Consider the following 22,552-nt stretch of genomic DNA (forward strand, 5'->3'; position numbering starts at 1 on the left):
TTTGAATTAATCATAGATATGTCATCTTTTGAGGAAAGTCAGTTTGGCATTCCTGTTTCTGAGGGGGAAGAAACTAATCCCCAACCCCCTGTTCCTAGTTCCTCTAGAACTGGTGAACCGAGTGAAGGTCAAACCTCTTCTCGTAAGAGGACTAGTACTGTATGGAATGAATTTGATAGAGTTATGGTTGAGGGAGTCTGGAAAGCTAAATGTAAAAAATGTGCCAAACTTTATAGTTGTAGTAGTAGTGGGGGAACAGGGCATTTAAAAAGACATCAAGAGAGTCATAGGATGCATGATTCTCATGCTCAAACTCAAAGTAGCCTTAATATACAAGGGGGATTACTTGTAGGTAATTTTGCATATAATCATGAAAATCAAAGAAAAGCACTTGTAAAATGGATAGTCAAGGATGAATTACCTTTTAGTTTATGTGAATCTTTTAATTTTGAAGAATATGTTCAATTAAACCTACAACCTGCTTACAAAAGAACTAGTAGGCGTACATTTAGAAGAGTAGCTATGACCAATTTTTTAGCAATGAAACAAAATTTAATTGAAACACTTTCTACTTTAAATGTAAAAATTTCATTAACTTCTGATATTTGGTCAGCATCTGTAGGTAGTAATTCTTTTATTGCCATTACTGCTCATTATATTGATAATGATTGGCAATTAAATAAACGTATTCTTGCTTTTCGTGCTTTTGATTTTCCACATTCTGGGCAACAAATTTCAAATATAATTTATCAAACTGCATGTTCATATAATATTAATGATAAAATTATGTCTATTACTTTTGATAATGCATCTAATAATAATTCTGCTGTTGTATTATTAAGAGACTCATTGCATCCCATATTAGATGGAAATTTACTGCATATTAGATGTGCATGTCATATCTTAAATCTTTCTGTTCAAGCTGGCATGGGCATGATTCAAGATGTGATTTCAAAAATTAGAAATGCAGTTTCTTTTATTCATGCTTCTAGATCAAGACTTCAAGAATTTAAGGAATTATGCATAAATCATGGTAAACGTTTTAAAAAATTTAAACTTGATGTAATTACTCGTTGGAACTCCACATATAGCATGATACATGATGCATACCCATATAAAAATTTATTAAGTGCATATATTAATGATCGTGGATTAGGATTTACATTGACTGAAACTGATTGGAATAAAGGAAAAATTTTGGAAGATTTTTTGTTTAGTTTTTATAATGCTACCAATGTTCTTTCTGGTATTTATTACCCTACTTCATGTTCATTTTTACAACAAGCATATATAATTAGTCAAAAATTTGCAGAACATAGATATGATGATGTTTTAATGCCTATTATTCACCTAATGGAATCTAAATGGAATGAGTATTGGGACAGGATATGTCCTATGCATAACTTAGCTGCTGTATTTGATCCTAGAGTTAAATTAAATGGCGTGCTAATTTTACTTGATGCATACGCTGAAAATATGAATCAAGATGCTGAATCTGCTAAAGATGAGGTAAGACAACTTCTTTATGATATTTATACTATATATGATGAAAAAATTCGTGGATCTAGAACACAAATACAAACCTCTATTCCTCCTTCTAGTAGTTCTCGTTCGTCATCTATTTTTTCATTCATTGCACAGAGAAGACACACACATGCTTCAAGTTCCTCTTCATCTTCTTCATCTTTAAGTAGTGAACTAGAATTTTATTTACGAAATGATCTTCAGTCTGCATATGATGAAAATCAAATAGAGAATCTAGATGTATTATCTTGGTGGAAGAGTGTTAGAAATCAATATCCTGTTATGTCTGCAATTGCACGCGATATTTTAGCTGTGCCGATGTCCACGGTAGCATCGGAATCCGCTTTTAGTGCAGGTCGGCGTGTTCTTGACGAAAAGAGAAGTAGGATGACGGGCGAAACGGTGGAGATGCTTCTCTGCTTCAAGGATTGGCTGGATGCTGAGGCAAGACTTCAAGATAAAGGTGGACATAATACAACATCCTCTGATGATGATGATACAAACACTACTGAAGACTGAAGACTGAAGACTGAAGACTGAAGAGTGAATACTGATTCACTGAATCACTGATGATTAGTAAGATTTCTTAATTTTTTATAATTGTACATTTTTATTGTATTCTGGAGGTCAGACCAAGGTCCAAACCTCGGCCCTTTCTTAGTTTCTTATTGTATTCTAGAATCTAGAGGTCAGACCAAGGTCCAAACCTCCCTTCATGTACCATTTTGATTGAAATTAATAAACTGGTAGGGGTCTATGCCAAACCCCCCACCATTAAGGTGGCTTTATATTCATAAATCAAGATTTCTTAGTGTTCATAATTTATTAATGTATTAAAAAAATTTTATCGGGCCGAGCCGGGCCCAGGCCCGGACCGTGCCAGGCCCGCGTGCCAGCCCGGCCCAGGCCCTTATGGGCCGTGCCGTGCTGGCACGCGGGCCGTGCCGTGCTTGGCCCGCGTGCCTAGACCGGGCCGTGCCGGCCCAGGCCCGAAGCGGGCCGTGCCTGGCACGGCCCGCTGGCCAGGATTCGCTAGCCCAGCACGGCCCTATCAAAGGGGCCGTGCCAGGCACGGCCCGTCACTGTAGCTGGCGGGCCGTGCCAGGCACGGCCCGCTTCGTGCCGTGCCGTGCCGGGCCGTGGGCGGCCCGGCCCAGTGCCCATCTCTACACCTTATCCTAAGAGGAGGGTATATGGATACATCTCAGTGTACTCTTGAAAAAGAAAGGCTACACATCGGATGGTTTATTCAAGGGCCAACAGAAATGGTGTGATATATCATCCCTGTCTACTATGGTAGGATGAGTGGCTTTGCTGACATGCATCTTGGCCATGTAGCTTCTTTTGTGAAATTAGAAGGGACCAATATGTCCATATTCTGTCCTATACTCCGAGGATGGACTCCAACTAAAATCAAACCCCTCCTCCTTGCCAAAGAGGCAAGGTTTAATCTCACCTAGCTTTTTGGCTCGAGAAGCAAACTAGTTGCATTAAGAAGAAGGCATGCTATGTGCATCGAGACGCAGGTTGCATGGCTTCCGCCTCCGGCACGTCATTCTCTTTGGAATTAGAGCCAATAGCTTCCAGGGTACCAGTCATGTATGCCAGCACAAAAGAAGGATTCATCTTTCTTCGCACAAATCCACCATTGGATTGTGCAATAGCTGCTTTGAGATCTATGTAGGTTGATAAATGAAAAAGTTCAGAGTGCTTTGGGAGCTGTGCAAGAAGCGATCCAATAGGCCACATCGCAAAATAAGATCAACCATTCTTTTGTGCGGAAAATACAACCCCAACCCCTAGCAGCCTCTGAATGTGTAATTAGGCGTTGGATTAACGGTAGCCATTGGATTTAATCCATGGGATATTACATATACTCTAAGTAACTGTCATGCCTTTTGACTTTAAGCATCAATCATCCCTCTCTCTTTGGTGACATTTAGTTTATCCTTTTCCCTCATCCCGCCATCGTTCACGTTGTTGTGGCCTATTGCCACTGTGGATCGCCATCTTCTAGGCGCCACCGCCACCCTAAATCTGCTTCCCCCCATCCCATCCTCTATTTTGAGAAAGAGAAAGAGAGAGACCTCCATGATTTTCTCTCTCTCTTCTCTCTAGCCTTTCCTTTTTTCTCTCTCTACTTAGATTGAGGACTTAGTGGATGGTCCTAAGTTTCTGCCCTATGAATTCTAGTTTGATCCAGGTAGTGTACTCTGAATTGTCAACTTCTACTTTATGAATTTATTACGATGTTTAGATTCAATCGCGTATGGGAGCAACCATCTAAGCAAGGAGGTATTGAGCAAGACACTTTGCCCCCAAATTTGTAGATAGAGGAGTAGGTCAGTATTCGCTGTATTTGAGTCTGTTATTAGTTGATGTAAGGATCCGTATACATGATCATCTATATGTATCTATGTATATATATAGTTTTGTTTCATGTATGATGATTTTTTGGTTTGCATCAGATGATTTTTTGCCGCATGATTGCTTATATAAATATATAAATTAATATATAATTCTTTATTTTACATATTAGAGTTGATTATGGACCGGGCTTCGGGCCTAAACTTTATTCATTTTTAATCATACTTCGGGCCAGGCCTATGTAAAATTTGACATTTTTTGTGCCCAAGCCCAATCCATGATCAGCTTTAGTACATATGCATCACATATTGATTATTTTGGTTGCTTGGAATATGAGGTTGGCGATTTTGAAATTGGACAAGAAATATAATAAGAAAATATGTTTCATTTGTCAAGGCTAAAATTGAATGATTTGATGATTGAGTAAAAGGATTTAGAGTAGCCGTGTTATGAATTGTCAGCCACAGTCTGAATCATGATACTTTGGTTTGCTACTATGGACAGCCATGACCATCTCTTGTCATATTGACTTGAAAATCTGCGTTCTTCTATTCTTTATCATCGGGTTTGCACTCTTCGTTTCTGCCCAAATCTAATGCATTTGGTTAGGGCAGATGCTCTTGAGGTTGTACTTTTTCTAGTGGGCTTCCGTTTTATACACACTAGAAAAAACAAAAACAAAAACAAAAAAAAAGAGCACATGTTAGTAGGCTTGTTAACGAGCCGAGGCTCAGGCTCGGCTGGTTTCACAAAATCTTGGGTTTGGGCTCGGTTTCGGACTCGGTACCGAGCTCTGTATTAGGCTCGATCTCGGACTTGCTCGGCACAACAAAGGCTCGAGCTTGAGCTCGTAAAGCTCGTTTCAATTACGAGCTCAAGCCCGAGCCCGAGCTCGGGGATGGAGATGGGGCAGGCCGGGGAGAGAAGAAAGAACAAAAGAAAGAAAAGAAGAAGAAGAGAAGAAAGAAAGAAAGAAAGAAGAAAAAAGAAGAAAGGATTCACCGGTTCGTCGTCGCGTGCGGCGGCCACCGGCTTCAGCTGCGAGCGCCGCTGGCACGGACGTCGGCCGCAGGCACGGCCAAGGACGCCGCCGGCCATGGCCCGGCCCTCCCGTTCAAGGGACTCCTCCCTTAATTCGCCGGTGGAGGAGGGCTTCTCCTCCCCTCCTCTGTCGTGTTAGAACGGGAAGGAGTTGGGAAAGAGAGGGAAAGAACGGGGAGAAAGGGAGAAGAAAGGGACTTGGGAAGGTTATGGAGAAAGGAGAAGAAAAGAAAAAGAAAGAGAAGAAGGAGAGAATGGGTTAACGAGTTGGGTTCGGGTTAATGGGTTGGGTCCGAATCCGAACTAATCCAATCCGATTTAAAGAAATTAAATAGATTTGGGTTAGCTCGGGTTGGGTCTTATCTAAATCCAACTAGGTTCAATCAGATTGGGATTTAAATTGATTAAGCCAAATAAAGTTTAATTGGATTGAATCCAAGTTTAATTGGGTCTGAACCCAATTAAATTGTTAATTAGACTGAGCCCTCATTTAGGCTCATGAGCTGCTCGAGCTCGGGCTCGAATTTGAACGGACCTCATTTTGAGCTCGAGCTCAGGCTCGTTTGACTAACGAGGCAAGCTCGAGCCAAGCTTTTACCGAGCCGAGCCCGAGCAGCTCGGCCCGTTAACAAGCCTACATATTAGAAGCAGGAGAGGTTGTATTGGGTTGGCTCAGGTCCGGGTTTGCACAATCCGAACCTGTACTTATTATGGTTTGGGTTCTAATATATTTCAGAACCGACCATAACCTGCACAAGTGTGATGCACGAGCAAAATGTCTACATATAATTTTTTGGATGCATCATGGCTTACCAAAAATGGCCGATTCGGATGCCTATCTTTCAGCAACAAGCACCGACACATATGTACAAACCAATCTCGGAGGATCCTCTAGGTAAGCACTTTCAAGTCCTCATACTTCTTTGTGCTATTGCATTAACAGAAAGAATGCCCTCGTCTGGCCAGTTCCTCGAGTCACCAAATAGTCAACAAAATTGCAACTCCAGTAACTTTAAACAGAAAGAAGCCTAGACCATACTAATGGAAGCTGCATGAGCTGCAACTTTGGGTTTGCATTATCTATTTCTTGTGACGCCAACAGGTGTGCGAGGTCACTGTACAGCTCCATGATGGTTCTCTCTTTCTTCTATTTAAGAAAAAAACGGCTGATATTTCTTTTTCAAATGGGAAAAAGTAATGAGAGGCCACCATACTCAAGTAGTAAATACCAAAATACATGAAACATAAATCTGTGGACCACTAGTTCACTAAATGCAGACTTCTTTTTTCACCGGAAACTGTACGTCGGCAGATTATTAGCTGTGCAACTTCGGTGTATTTGTAGTCCGCTAGCTTGGTCGGTTTTAACTGAAACAAGAATCTTTTCTGAATTTCTTTCCTTGTGAAAAAAACGGTGACTAAGGCTAACATCATTTCATGAAGAAGAAATGATAACAAAAGAAGGTAGACAAGCTGCCAGAAGTAAAGGGAAAAAAAGAAAATGAAAATGAAAGAAGGAAGGAGGAGACAAACAATTATAGGCCCATGTCTGGCCACAATTTTCTGAAGTTTTGTTTGACCCTTTTTTTTGGTAAACAAGTTTTATTCGACCTTTAAATATTTACGAAAATGATTCCAAATTTCTCACGTATACATTTGTCGAAGAAAGAAGACCAAAATCAAGAGAAGAACTTACATATTTGAGAATCCAGCATCCAGGTCTAGAATGCGACACGGCCGCATACTCTCTAAGGCAGAGTCTTAGAGAATATGCTATGTCTAAACATTTATCACAACTTCAATATCCGTGAACCAAAAAGAACTCATTTTATAATAGATAACAAAACTGTTCTGCTTATAAATTTAATCTTCCAACCAATATCAGTGATGCTCGATCTAATCATCCCCTCTACCTATAATTTCAACAATAGCAATGTATTATGCAACCTGCAACTCTGAAAAAGAAAAAGAGAAAAGAGGTTGCAAGCTTTGTAGCCTAGTAAGAATCTCAAATTATTACACCATAATTAATAAAAAAATAATTAATTAATAATGCCAGATAAATGAATATTATATCAATAGTCAGAAAACTCTTAAATAACATGCAAATAAGTTCTCATTAATATCTTTTCATCGAAACATATATAAATATTTCTTATCTAATCCATTGTTCAACAACAATTCCTTAAGTCATGTTATTCATTCCCATTAACCTGATTTCTAGGTTTCTTATCACTTTTCTTTTCTAACTTTGGAGTTACAAGGGTCTTGACTGATACCATACCACGTTATAGCTCGTGGCAGCTATTACACTCATAGTGGCTTCCACGCATAAGCACATGGTGGCTATGACGAGGTTAGTCCAAACAATATCTTATACATCTGATTTATCTGCTACCATTGTCAAATCGTTTATCACATATACAATGAATGTCTCTCAAATTCAAAGTATCTTTGTTCATATAATCATGTTCTCAACATCTGATCCGTATAATAACTACATAAATATATTTGTACTGAAAATTATATAAAAGTATATCGTCACATGCCAAACTGATACAAATATCATGATGCAAATCCAGTGATACAAACCAATAAACATATATATATAATTGGTGACTAGATATGGGGATTCTTATCTCTATTGAAGATTAACTAACACAATGATCACTGACCCACTTTAGGATCTATGAGCTGGGATGCAAAGTATCTCAATCAAAATCTTCTTGCGCAGATGAATCTCCCTCTACATAATCAAACTCGATTATCAAAAGAAAGTCAAACAGTGGACTAGTAACCTAGACTACCTGCTGGCGTCCACTAGGGGTTCATCATCAGGTCCCCCAAGACCCTATTACCATCTACCCGGGTCAACTAGCGAGAGACACCAATAAAGAGAAAATAGAGAGAGAAGAGAGAAGAAATCTTCTCTCCTAACCCTCCTCCCTTCCCCCTCGCAAGACCAAGGGGGTGGCGGCCATGGTGGCTCACCCCCCACTCAACGGTTGCCACGGCGGACGCATCCTCGGAGAAACAGGGCGATGAAGACCAAAACAGGGTACAATATAAATCCGGTGATTGCCAGCTCAAATCGAAGCGAAACAAAAGCCAAAACATAGTTAGAAGAAGGAGGGCTCTTACCTTAATCCAATAAAGATCTGACGACATTTCCGGCGAGGAATCGAGGGAAGAACTTGAAGAGAAACACTAGGAATCAGAGGATTTCTAGCTTATCTTCGATGGATCTCAATGAGGAGGATGGGGGATCTTAAATAAGTAAGACCTCTAGTTCAATTCGCTTGGAATCGCCAGATTTTTCAGCGTGACGAGGTTCTATGATCGGGAGGAAGAAGACTCCGGCTAGTAGTCTTCTTCCCTAATTTCCTCATGTGCCACGCATGTGAGGTATCACGGGTCATGGGCCTGGCCACTCCGGACCAGCCCATGGTCTAATAGGTTGACATGGCAGCTTGGGTCGGGCCTGGCCACTTTGGGCCGGCCCACAACCCCAAAAATTTGGATTATTACAGATAAAACAAACTTCCTGCAAGAGTCCAAAAGAGCCTTGGATCTTGAAGAGCCGTAGCATGATCCTTCCGTACCTTAAAATTAGGATCTATTGGATTCGAACAAGCCTTGCTTCCTTTCAAGCTTAACTCCACCAAGGCTAGAAGCATGTTGCCTTTGTGAGAGAAGAATATCATCAACGTTCTTCTCTACCTCCAACTCAAGAAAGTGACCAAGTTCACCCAAATTCTTCATCTCAAGGTAAGTAGCAAGCTTATCCTGAAGCCTATTAATCTCTTCAACATTTTTTCTGATCACATAACCTTTAGAATAGAGAGAGAACAAGATTATAAAAAATGTGATTTTATAAAAATAAAATATGAAAAAAATAGATAGCTTTAGAGAGATAAAAGGAGAGAGAAAGAAAATTCTTTTCTCTCTCGCCATCACTACTACCTACCACCACCCACCATCACACCTCTATCCACCATTATCAGCAATTTCTATAATCATGCACCACCATTAGTGCTCCCTCACACCTTCCACCACCGCCCTTGATGTCCACCACTGCTTACCACCGCCTTCAATTTACATCATAGCCCACCATCATCACCGACAATCCCCATCACCACCAACGATCACTGCCCTCGTCAATGATCTCTACCGCTTTCCACTATCAACAAGTACGAATTCTATCGTCTTCCATCATCGTCGATGATGTCCACCATCACCCACCACCATCGATGATGTCCTTCTATGCGTATTATGAGCAATCTCCATTACTGCTCAATACCAACTGAGATATTCACCACTACCCACTAGTATCGATGATCACTGCTGCCTATAACCATTTACAGTTGGAATTTTGAGGGTACTACTTATTTATAATTATCATTACTAAACATCAAAATAAAATCACTAATATCTTTCTCACTTCCAATTGCCTTTACTTTCATAAAATTTTTCACCACAACAAGCCATCATTTGCTCTATTAACCAAGAGTCCAAGAAAAGCTAATAGAAGAAGCTCTTGATATGTATCAAAGCTTATATCGTAAAGCTCTCTGTCTCCGAGTTTTACTTGTTTTTATTCAACATCTGGCTGAAAGTTTATTAGGTCAGTGATAGTTAGCTTCTCACAACTCGGAAAGAAAAAGTCCCAAGCTTGCCGGATCTGCTTTCATGTTTATCCATTAGACCGGTATTCCCTTTGACTATGTCAAGTCAATACATCATTGTCAAATGTAAATTAGGTCTAAGTTAAAATTCAAGCTGCCTACAAGTAAAGCAGAACAAGCAAAAGCCTAATTCAAGGTCACTCCAATCTTGAACTGCAGGATGATCCTTAGCACTCTGTTCGTAACTCAAGATCCAGCCCTCGAACTGTAAACGGCGTAAGATATCCACTTCCGCCATGGCGCGAGCGTCATTTTCGACAATTCAGCGAAGGCTAGTTTGTCAACTTCCCACCTCATCAAAAGAATTCCATAGCCGGCGAGTATCGTGCAGCAGCCAGCAGACCAACTATAAACTACCGAAATGCCGTCCAAATGGCTATGGTAGCTTAATGGATATCTCACCACTGGAGTACTTCCATCGCACCCTTCCTCTTTTAACGGCCTCACTGTTGGCAAATTCAATATAAATCAATAAATCAATATTTCTAATATTTCTAATATTTATAAACAGTAAATAAAAAGAATAAACTAGCAAATTATTTCCTTGACAATAAAATAATAAAATGAAGAAATGAAACAAGATAGTCTGTAGATCGAAGCACGCTGACGCACTTTTCTAGAAAAGTTTATAGCCCTCATGTACGGGTCCGCTGGCATAGATCTCCTAGAGATACGACGACCCAGTATAGAACCACATCATCCCCATCAGTGTGCCTCTAGAGAAGAAAGAAGAGCACGCTCACGCTTGCAGATAACTCAAAAGAAACTCAAAACAATAATTGAAATTATAAGAAGTGAATAAAAATAGGAGGGAGAAGGAATTTTTTGTGTTTTTGAAATGATCTCTAGAGCTCTTTATATTGGCTCGTAGGCCATCCAAAAAAGGTAACAGGCGCGTCAAAAGAAGCAGACGCGGGCTAAAAGAAACAGAATCTGGCCAAAAAAAGAAAGAAGCCTGTTGACGCGGCCCAATCGCGCGAACCGCGCACGATCGCATGCGGACGGCACAAGTTGCAAGCATCCAAGCACAAGCAAGGAGTCAAAGAAGAAAGGAACGCGTGCAGAATTCATAAAGGAATCTGTGAACTCTTCCATAAAGGCCATGCGAGCAGAAGCATAGGCGGCCAAGATACAACAAGCTGCCGAATCAAAGGAGCACAAGAAGATATATTATCAATTCGTGGGAGCCAGCAAATTCAGCACATGACCGCAAGGAATCTGACTTAGTTTGGATCCCTTGCGGCTGATTAGGAAGATTATTTGAATTTCAAATTGTTGCCGCCAATAAGCTTATTCAACACATGGGCATTAGGCCTATATAATGGGCAAGAAATCGAGAAAAAAAAAAGGTGGAGATTAAATGCGGCACAGTTGTCCAAAAAAATTAAAATATTTAATTTAATTCAACGCTCACATTTTTCACCATTACTAAATAACAAAAATATGCCACGGCCATTGGCCACCATTCCCTTGTCCCCTGTGAAATTGTTATAAGAATTATTATTTTAAACGGAAAGACCCCCGTTCTAAAGGGCCGGCCCATTTTGCGAGCAGGACATAGTGGCCAGGGCCACGAAGAATCCATCAGCTGGCAATGTATGCGACAAAAAGGGAATTTCGTCCCATGCTGGGGTCAATATGCCTTCGTTTCTGAACATCCGTCCGTCCGTTTTGTCCTTTATTAAAGTCCCGTGGGCGTGAAGCGAGGTTGCACTGTGATGACCCCAATGGAGCTTGGAGGAGCGCTTCCACTGCTCTTCTTCTTTCTTGTGGGTTTATGGATGCCACACACTGGAGAGGTGCTCGCCGGCGACGGTGGCATGCCGCTCAACCGGAGCGGTTTCCGGGCTGGATTCATCTTTGGAACTGCCTCCGCGGCCTATCAGGCAAGTTACGGTAACTTTTAGAAGATAAGAAGCCATTTTATGTTGCTGCTTATGAAGCTATATGGTTATATATACATATTCAGTATGAAGGTGGCGCTCGAGAAGGTGGCAGGGGAGCGAGCATATGGGATACCTTTACCCACGAGCATCCAGGTCTCTCTCAGAAAATATGCCATATAGTTCTATCTCATGTATATCTGGATGGTTCTGGTGGATCTACTGCTGCACCATATTTCTTGAGATTTTGATTTCTAGAAGGCATTGAACTCTCCTTTCTTTTTTATTTTCTTGCCATTTCTTTTCTTGTTTCTAAGTTACAAATTATTGGTTGTCTTCTCTTGCTCTTCATGCTGCCAAAAAGTGCAAGGAACGTCAGGCATCCTTTCTGAAAAAGATTGTCTAATTTGAGTTCAGAAGGTGTTGATGCTTATATTCTTATTTTTGAGTTTCCATTGGTTTCCACCTCTTATGCTTTTACTGTTAAATCTGTAAATCATCCTTCATTTTTACTGGTAAGAAAGGAGAGCCTAATTTGACCGTTGTTGAACTTGGTTAAATATTTAAAATATAAAAAACTTCTCTCAAATAGAAATCTAAAATGTAAAAACGATTCCTGTTTTTTTTTTCCTTATGCCCATTGATCCTTTAACTTTGCTATGCTTTGAAAGTTTACATACTCGGAAGCCATGAGGAAGCCTTCCATATATTGCACCTATTCGGTGCCTGACATATGTTCATTGATTTCTTTTTGCTAAGGTGCATATGTAAACTGTTGTCTAAATCTAAATAGGTGCATCAGCATTTGAGGAACATTTGCATTTGAGATAGTATGTCCGATCAACATCAAAGTAGTAGCAACATATAATTCATTGTTCTTTGCGAAGAAATAAGTGAGTTCTAAATTATTAAAAATATATACGTATGTCAGGGCTTGTATGAAAGAGGTGAAAGCTAATGTTCTGTAAGTAGAGGGAGAGTGAGAGACAGGGAGGGATACCAAGTTAAAGTTGGGAAAGCCTTGAGGATGCCAAGTTGTTAAGTTTGTAAAGTCTTTTAGTTTCATACAAGGGTCCAAAATTCGTTTGTGTCCTTACTTTTGGCTGGACGTTCGCTAGTCCTGTTCCTAAAATAATAAAAAAAAATGATGAACAAAAGACAAATGGCTAAGATAGCCGTTATCTAATGGAGTCCATAAAAATTGTAAACAATAATAGTAGAAGAACATATGAGCTTGACAAAGCTGCTCGCCTGATCCACGAGCCTTCTTATTTTCCATAAAATTGCATTGAATAAAATTGGCTCATGGTTGCGTCTGAAGTGGGAATTATTGAATGGAAATTTGTTTCCAACAACACTGTTTTCCAATTAAGCATTGACCATTATATTGGAACAGATAATTGGCAAATCTGATGATACTAATGCATATTTTAAAAATTTAAAACACAGAGCATGAAAACAACAAATATAGAATGAAACCTAATAGTTGTGAGACTTTAAGAGATAAAAAGATGGGACCAGCCAGCATGATAGATCCCAGCACAGAAAAGAGCAGCCTTACCTGCCAAAGGATCCAAGCTTTCCACCCATACAAATATGGGTGCAAAGGTATTATTGACCTGCTTCGAATCTTGAAGCTATCCCAATTTGGATTAGGCTTGCATTCAGAAACATGACCCATTTCGGATGTGGATTGAATTTGGATTCTTAAATTACCAACTCAAACCTGAACCGACATGAATTGATTCAAAACTAGCATAAAGTATGTTCCAAAGCCCTAGCTTCTAGAACATGAGAAATTAGTCTTTGATATATTTGCTAATAATTTATATAGTTGATTATATTTATATGTTAATCAATCAAATCTTATGTAACAAATATTTTTGACGATGTCTATATATTGCTTGCATCTATTTTATTGCATAATATGCTTGTGATATAATTCAATAATCAATTTATATAAGTTTACTATGTATTTGGGACTATTTCTAATCTAATTTGACCCGAAATTTCAATGGATCAGTAAAATTAATATCAACTCTAATCCGATCCAACCCCAAGGAAACTAAATTATATTTAGATTCACTATTTTGACCTGATTTACATATAAGATCGGAACTGAGTGAGCCTATGCCTGATCCAACAAACCACTTGCAACCCTACGTATAAGAGCCCGGCAAAGCAGACCCCCCTATTTCCATAAGAAATAGAAACCATCAGCCACTCTTCCTTTTGTGTAAAGGAAACATAGTAATCTAAGATAAATGAAACTTGGATAGGGTACGTATAACAATTTGTGGTAGAGAAAGTATATACAATGGAGAAAACAGACCTTTTTGATTTATTCTTCTAGACCTTGAAGTTGGAATCCTCTGCACAAGATATCACAATCATCGACACTATCAAGTAGACAACTTGTATTGCTTTGCATGGTCGTTATCCTACCTACACCCAGCGGTCCACTAAATCTTTGGACCCGGGGGTAAGGATTTGTAGCTGGCCGCCACAAGCTAACAAAAGATGGGATAATATTGTACCAAAAAAAAAAGATGGGATAATATATTTATTGTCTCTTTATTGTGAGATAAATGATATACATGATATTTTTGATACCCGTTAGTTTAGTTTAAACCGAGAAAAGGTGGGGATTGGTGATTCCTGGAGGGCTTATATTATAACACGTCCTAGTCATAATAAGAATTAAAAATCATCAATCCAAGAAAATTATTGATTTCATCTTATCTATAGTGGGTAGATTTAGTTCAACAGTTAAAATCAAAGCTAGATCCTGATTTAGACGTTGCCGGAATCTATCCAAATCAGTAACATCCCTATCAATAAAGTGTAGTACTCAATCACGTGGCCGGCGTGGCGTAGACTTTTTGCTGGGGACGGAAGAATTTGAACCTCCTGATTTTTAAAATTGATATTTTTTTTTACTATAAATTTTAGTGTGGTGTGTGTGTATATATATATATATATATATATATATATATATATATATATATATATATATATATATATATATATATATATGATGTATGCATGTATGTATGTATATGTGTGTGTGTGTATATATATATATATGATGTGTGTATGAATATATATATAGACACACACACGTATGTATGTATATATATACATGTATGAGGTTACATGAGTGATGGGTGGATCCTATGTACGGTCCCATCAATCAACGAATGGTAAGGAATAAAAGTGCTAGCTGAAATATTTTTCTAGATAATAAAAGTAGTTAATAATCAATTACTTTTTTTTTCTCTAGTGTAGGTTTAGCCGTCTAGCTAAGAAGCTAAAATCCACGATTATCAATCAAGCAATCCATATGACGTGTGTTATCTGACGACCGTCCATTTTTTAATAATGGCCATCCAAGAATGCACAGTATTTTGACACCATAGAGCCAGTTACTAGGACCCACCTTATAGATGTCCTCTGGTGCTAGGTCTCATTCTCATGCCTTGATTAATTTTTTTAAAATAATAAGAAAAAGCCACAGAGTGACATTTTACATAAAAAAGAAAAAAGCCTTTGTCTTCGTTTTGTTAATAGTTAACAAAACTGTGCTTTTGACTTCTTGTTTGGAATCAACATATATGTGTCTGAAATCTGAATCTATTTTATCTCAAGCTTAATGAAAAGACATACCACTTTATGTCCCTCAAGCAAATTTATAACTGCATTAATCTTTTTTAACTTTGAACTTTGACCCCGCGTTGGCTAGCGAAACCTAGAGAAATCCCAAAGTCACGAGGCACTGCAAAGCAATCATCGGGCATTAACAAAGAGACACAAGATAGTGCAAAGCAAAATCATTAGGAATACCACAAAGTTACCTAGTGTGAGTAAAATAACTAGCTAATCTAGGTAGCAACTTTCGCTTGTTTTAATTTGTCGGCTCTCAAGTACATCCAAATAAGGTTGGCAAAATGTCTAGGATGTTCTACCTAACTATGACGATATTAATATGTTAGTGTAGCGTTTGTTGGAAAGATTCTACAGTAGTAAAAATTAATTCTCATCCTTTTCGATGGCTTTCTTAAAAAATAAATAAGAGAATATCTAAAATCATTTTCAATTGAAACAGTGATATCGATTCTTGCCAAATTTCTATTTTTAATTTTGTATAAATGTTTTCTAAGCTGATTTGTACACTTGTTATGTTGTGCAGAAAAGATAGCAGATAGAAGCAACGGGGACGTAGCAATAGACTCTTACCATCGTTATAAGGTATTTCCAAGCCTCGGCCTTCATCTACATAGTTACTTTACTCCTTTGAATTAAATTCTAATAGTCATGTTTAAGATAATTTGTTTGAGTTGCTGATGAAGTGAAATTGTAGGAAGATGTAGCTATTATGAAGGAAATGGGCCTGGATGCTTATAGATTTTCCATCTCTTGGTCCAGAATATTACCTAGTAAGCTCGCTCTTTTTTCCAAAAAAAAAATATGCATATACGCGTTGTATATATATTTGTATATAGGTTTGCATGCATGCATGCATGTATAGAAATATGATAATTTCATATGTGTATATGTATCTGTTTATTTATTTATTTGATAAACGTACAGATGGAAGCCTAAGCGGGGGAATTAACAAAGAAGGCATCAATTATTACAACAATCTCATCAATGACCTTATATCCAACGGTCCATGTCTCACCATCATATCTACAATGAATGAGCGCACATAGTTCTCATCATCTAAATCTCTGCCCATGTCATCATCTGCTTCCAAACTTTCTGCAGGCTTGCAGCCCTTTGTGACCCTGTTCCATTGGGACTCTCCCCAAGGATTGGAAGACCAATATGGAGGTTACTTAAGCCACCGTATCGTGTGAGTGCCTGCACGCATTTAATCCCACATTTTCTTTAATGTGTTATAAATGGGCCTTGTATTGGGCCTTGACCAATTGGTCTGCAGTTCTCTTTGAGGTCCGAAACAATTGGGCCTAAGCAGGCCTTGAGCTTTATATTGTTGCCCAATCTTAACGAACTGGGCCAAATTTTGCAGGGATGACTTTCGCAATTACGCAGAAGTGTGCTTTAGGGAGTTTGGCGACAGGGTAAAGCATTGGATCACCTTCAATGAGCCGTGGACTTATAGTGCCAAAGGGTATGCTTCAGGTACTTTTGCTCCTGCCCGTTGCTCGCCATGGGAGGAAGGGAAATGTAGCACTGGGGACTCGGGTCGAGAGCCCTACATCGTGGCCCATCACCAACTTCTAGCCCATGCTGAAGCTGTGAAACTATACAAGAGCAAATACCAGGTGAGGAGCCGTAGCCCACAAGCATGTATCGCTGCCTGGTTATTCTGGCCCAACTCAAGGCTCAGTTTATGCTCTAAGATTAGTAGTACTCACCCATATTCTAACAGTGAGAGGCTGATCTTCACCTTTTCTATCTTATTTCTATCTCACCCTTGGGGGTCGACTCCAACTAAAATACTAATAGTAGCAAGTACTAGGGCACTTGCTCTAATTTCAAAATTGAACTTGTATAAGATTCTAAATTGTTTAACTACTAGAAAACTTTGGTGAGCATAATTGCTTGTTGCTTATGCTCTCAAGCTTTTATTTCTGTATCATATACAAACATGTTATAATAATAATAATAATAATAATAATAATAATAATAATAATAATTATTATTATTATTATTATTATTATTATTATTATTATTATTATTATTTACTTTTTGACTTTCTTGCAGGAATCGCAGAAAGGAAAAATAGGTATAACCTTAGTTTGCCATTGGATGATTCCATATTCTAATTCCAATTCCAACAGTGATGCAGCAGAGCGGGCTTTGGATTTCATGTATGGATGGTGAGTTCTTGACTTATTTTAGCACAATAAACTTTGTTGGTTTCATACCATCAACTCGCATTTCTTAAAACATTACCATATGTTTTCCATGTATCTATATGATGCCTTTAACGTTGTTTTTCTACAAATCCAATAGGTTCATGGAACCTCTAACTAAAGGGGACTACCCATTTAGCATGAGAGCATTGGTTGGCAGCCGGTTGCCAAAATTTTCAAAGCAGCAGTCTAAATTGATCGAGGGGTCGTTTGATTTCATTGGGCTCAATTACTACACATCAAGATATGCTAAAAATTTTCCGATTAATACCATAAACATTACATATAATGCAGATTCAGCCACTAATCTGACTGGTAAGTTGCTTTACTTCTAAGTTGATATCAATTTTCCATTGTGTTTTTCTTCTAACAATACTTTTATTATTGTTGGCTAATTCTGCATATCTTATGCTATAGTGGTGCGAAATGGGCAACTCATTGGTCCAAGGGTAAGGCTCCTTTGAATGCGCTTTTCTTTTTCTACTCTCAAAAAGGAGTTTGTGCTTTTTCCTTGGCTTTTCAGAAGAAATAAAGAAATAAACTATAGACAAAGCCTATAAATCTGGTGCATGTGGTGCACAAAATACTAAAGAAATAAACTATGAATCTTGTAACACGTTTCCTTCATTTGAGTGACATCTAATACATATTCTGATATAAAATGCACTCTGTAGAAAATCTGACATAATTGCATCACAGGCTGCTTCAGATTGGCTCAACATCTACCCACGAGGAATTAGAGATCTCTTGCTTTACACAAAGGCTAGATACAACAATCCCATTATCTACATCACAGAGAATGGTAAGATGGTCTGCAACCTCTAAGTGCGTGCCACTTCCTTGTTAAAGGCAAATGTAACAATTCAAGAACCGAGATCTTCTTAATTAAATCAAGATAGACCATCCTATTTTAAACATTTGTGTGCGTGTGTGTGCGTGAGAGAGAGAGAGAGAGTGAGTGTGTGAGAGCTGAGCAGAGATTGGTTTGTATTGCAGGTGTCTCGGAGTTCAACAATGGAACACTGTCGCTTGAAGAAGCCTTGAAGGACAATACAAGAGTGGAATTCTACAGGCATCATCTACTCTATGTTCAGAGAGCTATCAGGTAACTTAACATATGCATATATATCCAAAACATAAGTTAATATGTGGGCAGGCATGAACGAGTCTCTGCACCTATCTTTTTCCTTTTAATTCTAGTTTGTGTTCATGTAATATAAGTTTACTAAATCTCAGATTTTCTCTTCTGATCAAACTTGTCTTGTGTATATGCTAGAAAGGTAGTTTTGTAGGATAGCGAAAAAATATAAAGTCAAATGGTTTAACATGCTCTTCACCACCTAGAATAACACTACAGTTTTCACTACACCTGAGGCCAAAAGGTAGGAAAAAAAAATGCAACCAATAGCGGCAAGCTGTCACAAATATTTGAAACTAGTCTGAGAGACAGCATTACCATTTGTCCCCATTGTAGTATAAGCTTTCAAAAAATGCTCAAGTATTAAAAGATCAAACAGGCCTTGAGTCCAAGGGCTAAGGCTCTTGAATCAGGAGCACTGAAAATTCTTGATAGGCCAATCAGGAATCTGCAAGGAGTTTTCAGTATTCATGTTATTAAGCTTTGCTGCACATCAAGAAATGATACTATCATATATAATTCCGCAAATGCCTAGCTTTTAATGGATAGTGGATGCACTAATATCTATATCCAATGAATGAGGTGTTGTTATAATGACTAGAGTACTAGCTGATTAACATCTCTAATAATATCAACAAATGATATCATCATTTATAATTCCACAAATGCCTATCTCTTAATGAATGTGGATGCACTAGCTGACCAACATCTCTAATAATTATAGTATGATCAAAGATTAATACTACATATGAATTGGTAACCTTGATTTTTTTTTTTTTTTTCAAAGGGATTGTTTTGGTATCATCACATACCCTTAAAAACTTATTTTAATGCAGGGAAGGAGCGGATGTGAGAGGATACTTTGCATGGTCATTGTTGGACAACTTTGAATGGGTGGATGGCTACACGGTCCGCTTTGGCATCAACTATGTGGATTACAAAGATGGCTTGAAGAGATACCCCAAGAGTTCTGCACTTTGGTTTGGCAGCTTTCTCAAAAAATAAGCTTATCTATGAATTAAAGTATTTTTGGATAACTATGAAGCCTTCTCAAAATATACGCTTATTTATGAAACGATACGTTTGGATAATTATGTATAAGATTTGCTTTTGGGTTTAAGATTTTACAGTGCCTTAGCTAGCATCAGAGTAAACAGTAGTCTCATCCTTTCTCAACACTTTATCCTGTTAAGAAAAGATAGATCAATATGTTATAACCCCAACCATTACAAATTGTCCATTCCACATATAACGGGGTATCAGGCCAAGTTAACTAGATTTTTTTTTTTTTGGACAACCACCCCTGAGAATGGAACCCAGCAGCTCTCGCCGCGCAGAACACTACAATTTATGAGTCTACTACTAAAAGCACCGCACTGTTCCTCAAGCCCAACAAAAGAATCATTCAGGGTCAAAATATGAGAAGCAAATGAAGATTGAAACAGAGGGAGGAATGTACAAGAGGCAAAATTTATTCAAGAATTCCAGAATATAGTCTTACCATCTTTTTCTACATGAGATGTATCATAGGCAAAATTTATAGTGTTACAGAAGTTTAACCCCTTTGTAGATACTAAGGTTTTGTTTGGAAGAGCTGTTGGCCGTAGAGCTTTTGGAAATAAAGCTGTTGGAAGTGGAGCTTTCTGAAGTAGAGCTTTTATAAAAAGTTGTTTGCTGTTTGGTTACTACATTTCTAAAGTATTGTGGCACTTTAATATGTGTTTGGTAAATAAACTGAGAAAATACTTTTATATAACAAAATTACCATAAAGAACATTGCATAGTATTATCCAACCAAGCATAATAAAATATAACATATATTAATATATAAATATATGATATAGTATAATATTATTATAATATATTATTATTATTATAATATAGTAATATAACAGTATATACTATAGCATAATAATTTAATATAATATTAAATTATTTAATATAACATATCAATGTATTATGATATAATGTAATATAATATCATATTTATAGTATAATACAATAATAAAGTATAAAATATTATAATTATTAATGTACATTAATTTTTCATAATATAACATAATATTAAATTATTTAACATAACATATTAATATATTATGGTATAATGTAATATAATATTATATTTATAGTATAATAAAATAATAGGAAATAAAATATCTTTTTTTGTACGGAAGGGAGCTTGATCTACGGCTAGGATTTTTTGTTAGGGCTCCAGCATATTTTTAAGTTTATAAAGGGACAAAGTATATAATTGTTATATTTTATTATGAGTATTTTGGTCAAAAAAATAACTTTCCGACAAACCTCAAAACAACTTTTTCGAAAAGCTCCAAAATGGTGCTTCTTCTAAAACCGTTTTTAGCTTACTAAAAAAGCTAAAACAGCTTTCCAAAATTTTTACCAAATATCATTTTTCATTTAAAAGTGCTTTTGGAGGACCAGAAAGTACTTTTTGACCCTCCAGAAGCTCTCCCAAATGGAGCCTAAATTTAATAACTTGATTAAAAAAGGTTTGTACAACTTGTCTGCATTGGATTTTTTTTGAAGACATTCCAGCTCTTTGGATGTAGTAATTCTCCTGCCTTTGTTTATTCTTGGTCTGATGATGCGTTTGGTTTTTGACCAGACTGGCTTCATATTCGTGTCTGTTATGACAAGTTCATGCAATGTAAATCATATGCAAACATAATATAAGACAAGATGCTTTATGAATTAACCAGGCCTGGTCTCCCCCTGCAATTTGGTGAAATAAAATATCTCTTTGGTTCTGTCGCTACAGCGTACAGGCTCATGTTCCTCACATCAAATGAGAACAACTTGCAAGACAGAGTACTTTATAGGTTCACATGACTGCTTCCCTGCACTGAAATTTGGTCGAACAAATCCCTTTTTTTTTTTTTAATTTCGATCTTTTGATTGTCACAGTGGGGTACCATGGAGGATGCCACTTTAAGCTGATAAATGACATCATAAAAGTTTAATACGAGACATCTTTCAAAAAAAGAGAAACGATTAGGTGTGCCTAATGTTAAACATTTACAATCCACAAATTTAAGCGGTTAGGAGGAGGATCGGCCGATGTTAGTAAATCTATGCGGCACCCTCTTTATTAATTAGTATGGCACTATGACACTAATCACTTTGAGAGAGAAATTGGAGAGAAAAGATAAAAAAATACAATACAAATGACTAGAGCCTAAACCTTAAATAGGAAATTCATTCCATCCGTGCAAGTTCATGTACCTGAACGTGTGGACTAGATTTGTTCATGGGCTGGGCCGGGCCGGACTTTACCCAAAGGTCAACAAAATTTATTTAGACCCAGCCTGTCTTGGCCAGGCCTTTAGGCGTACCTTTCAAGCCCAAGCTTCGAGCTTTATGACCCTTTTTTAATTTTTAAAAATACTAAAAAATAAAGAAATATTTTAAAATGATTAATATAAATAATCAAAAACTGCCAATAACTTACAATATGTCTATTATCCCATATAGTTCACATATTGACAACAATTGCCAACTAAGCCTATGTATCAAACATAAATAAATAAAGACAAAACGAGAGTTGGACTAGCTTTAATTCTGAAGCCCGAGCCTGACCTATTTATGCCCAACCCAGCCCACTAGATCTAGAATCTTTGGTTCGAGCTCATCTAAAAGATTTCAGGCTTGAGCAGAACTAGCAGGCTGCCGGGCTAGTAATAGGTCTTGTATACACTATTAAATGCTAAACCATCCAATAGACTATTGAACTCTAGACCATTCTCAATAACAACCAATGCATGATGCCCAATATTATAGGCGTTAGCACAATGCATGTCTTCATTTAAGCAGCTCTTAGTTTATTGTTTTTCAATCACAAAAGGCTCAAAGGCAGAAGATAACAAAATTGCGTTGATAGGATGGAATTACTCTCTGGTCAACATACTGGTTCACAAGGTTTTACCCTTTTATGAACTTTTTGGATATTCCTGTAGGAATTTAGGAGAAAGAGGAGGCATACGCAGAAGGAAAGAAAGAAGGGGAGAGAGAGCA

At 37.7% G+C, this 22,552-nt stretch overlaps 1 protein-coding gene across 1 annotated transcript; it reads left to right on the forward strand.

The window, feature by feature from the left end:
• Nucleotides 1-11,299: 11,299 nt before the first annotated feature.
• On the forward strand, nt 11,300-19,674 carry LOC103695787 (beta-glucosidase 12-like). Its single transcript, XM_008777200.4, has 13 exons — nt 11,300-11,503; nt 11,587-11,656; nt 15,690-15,748; nt 15,861-15,936; nt 16,091-16,168; nt 16,268-16,355; nt 16,533-16,788; nt 17,231-17,346; nt 17,483-17,697; nt 17,800-17,831; nt 18,082-18,184; nt 18,379-18,487; nt 19,357-19,674. Exons 1-13 carry the CDS (start codon nt 11,336-11,338, stop codon nt 19,523-19,525), a joined length of 1,539 nt encoding a protein of 512 aa, XP_008775422.3. The 5' UTR covers nt 11,300-11,335; the 3' UTR covers nt 19,526-19,674.
• Nucleotides 19,675-22,552: the final 2,878 nt, after the last annotated feature.

The sequence above is a fragment of the Phoenix dactylifera genome, unplaced genomic scaffold (genome assembly GCF_009389715.1).
Source record: "Phoenix dactylifera cultivar Barhee BC4 unplaced genomic scaffold, palm_55x_up_171113_PBpolish2nd_filt_p 000064F, whole genome shotgun sequence".
NCBI lineage: Eukaryota > Viridiplantae > Streptophyta > Magnoliopsida > Arecales > Arecaceae > Phoenix > Phoenix dactylifera.

What these genes read in the sequence shown, in the direction of transcription:
- LOC103695787 (XM_008777200.4), top strand. Translation starts at nt 11,336, where the DNA reads ATGACCCCAATGGAGCTTGGAGGAGCGCTTCCACTGCTCTTCTTCTTT. An exon ending in TACTTAAGCCACCGTATCGT is followed by an intron (nt 16,356 to 16,532) that starts GTGAGTGCCTGC and finishes CAAATTTTGCAG; the next exon opens with GGATGACTTTCGCAATTACG. An exon ending in TTCAGCCACTAATCTGACTG is followed by an intron (nt 17,698 to 17,799) that starts GTAAGTTGCTTT and finishes CTTATGCTATAG; the next exon opens with TGGTGCGAAATGGGCAACTC.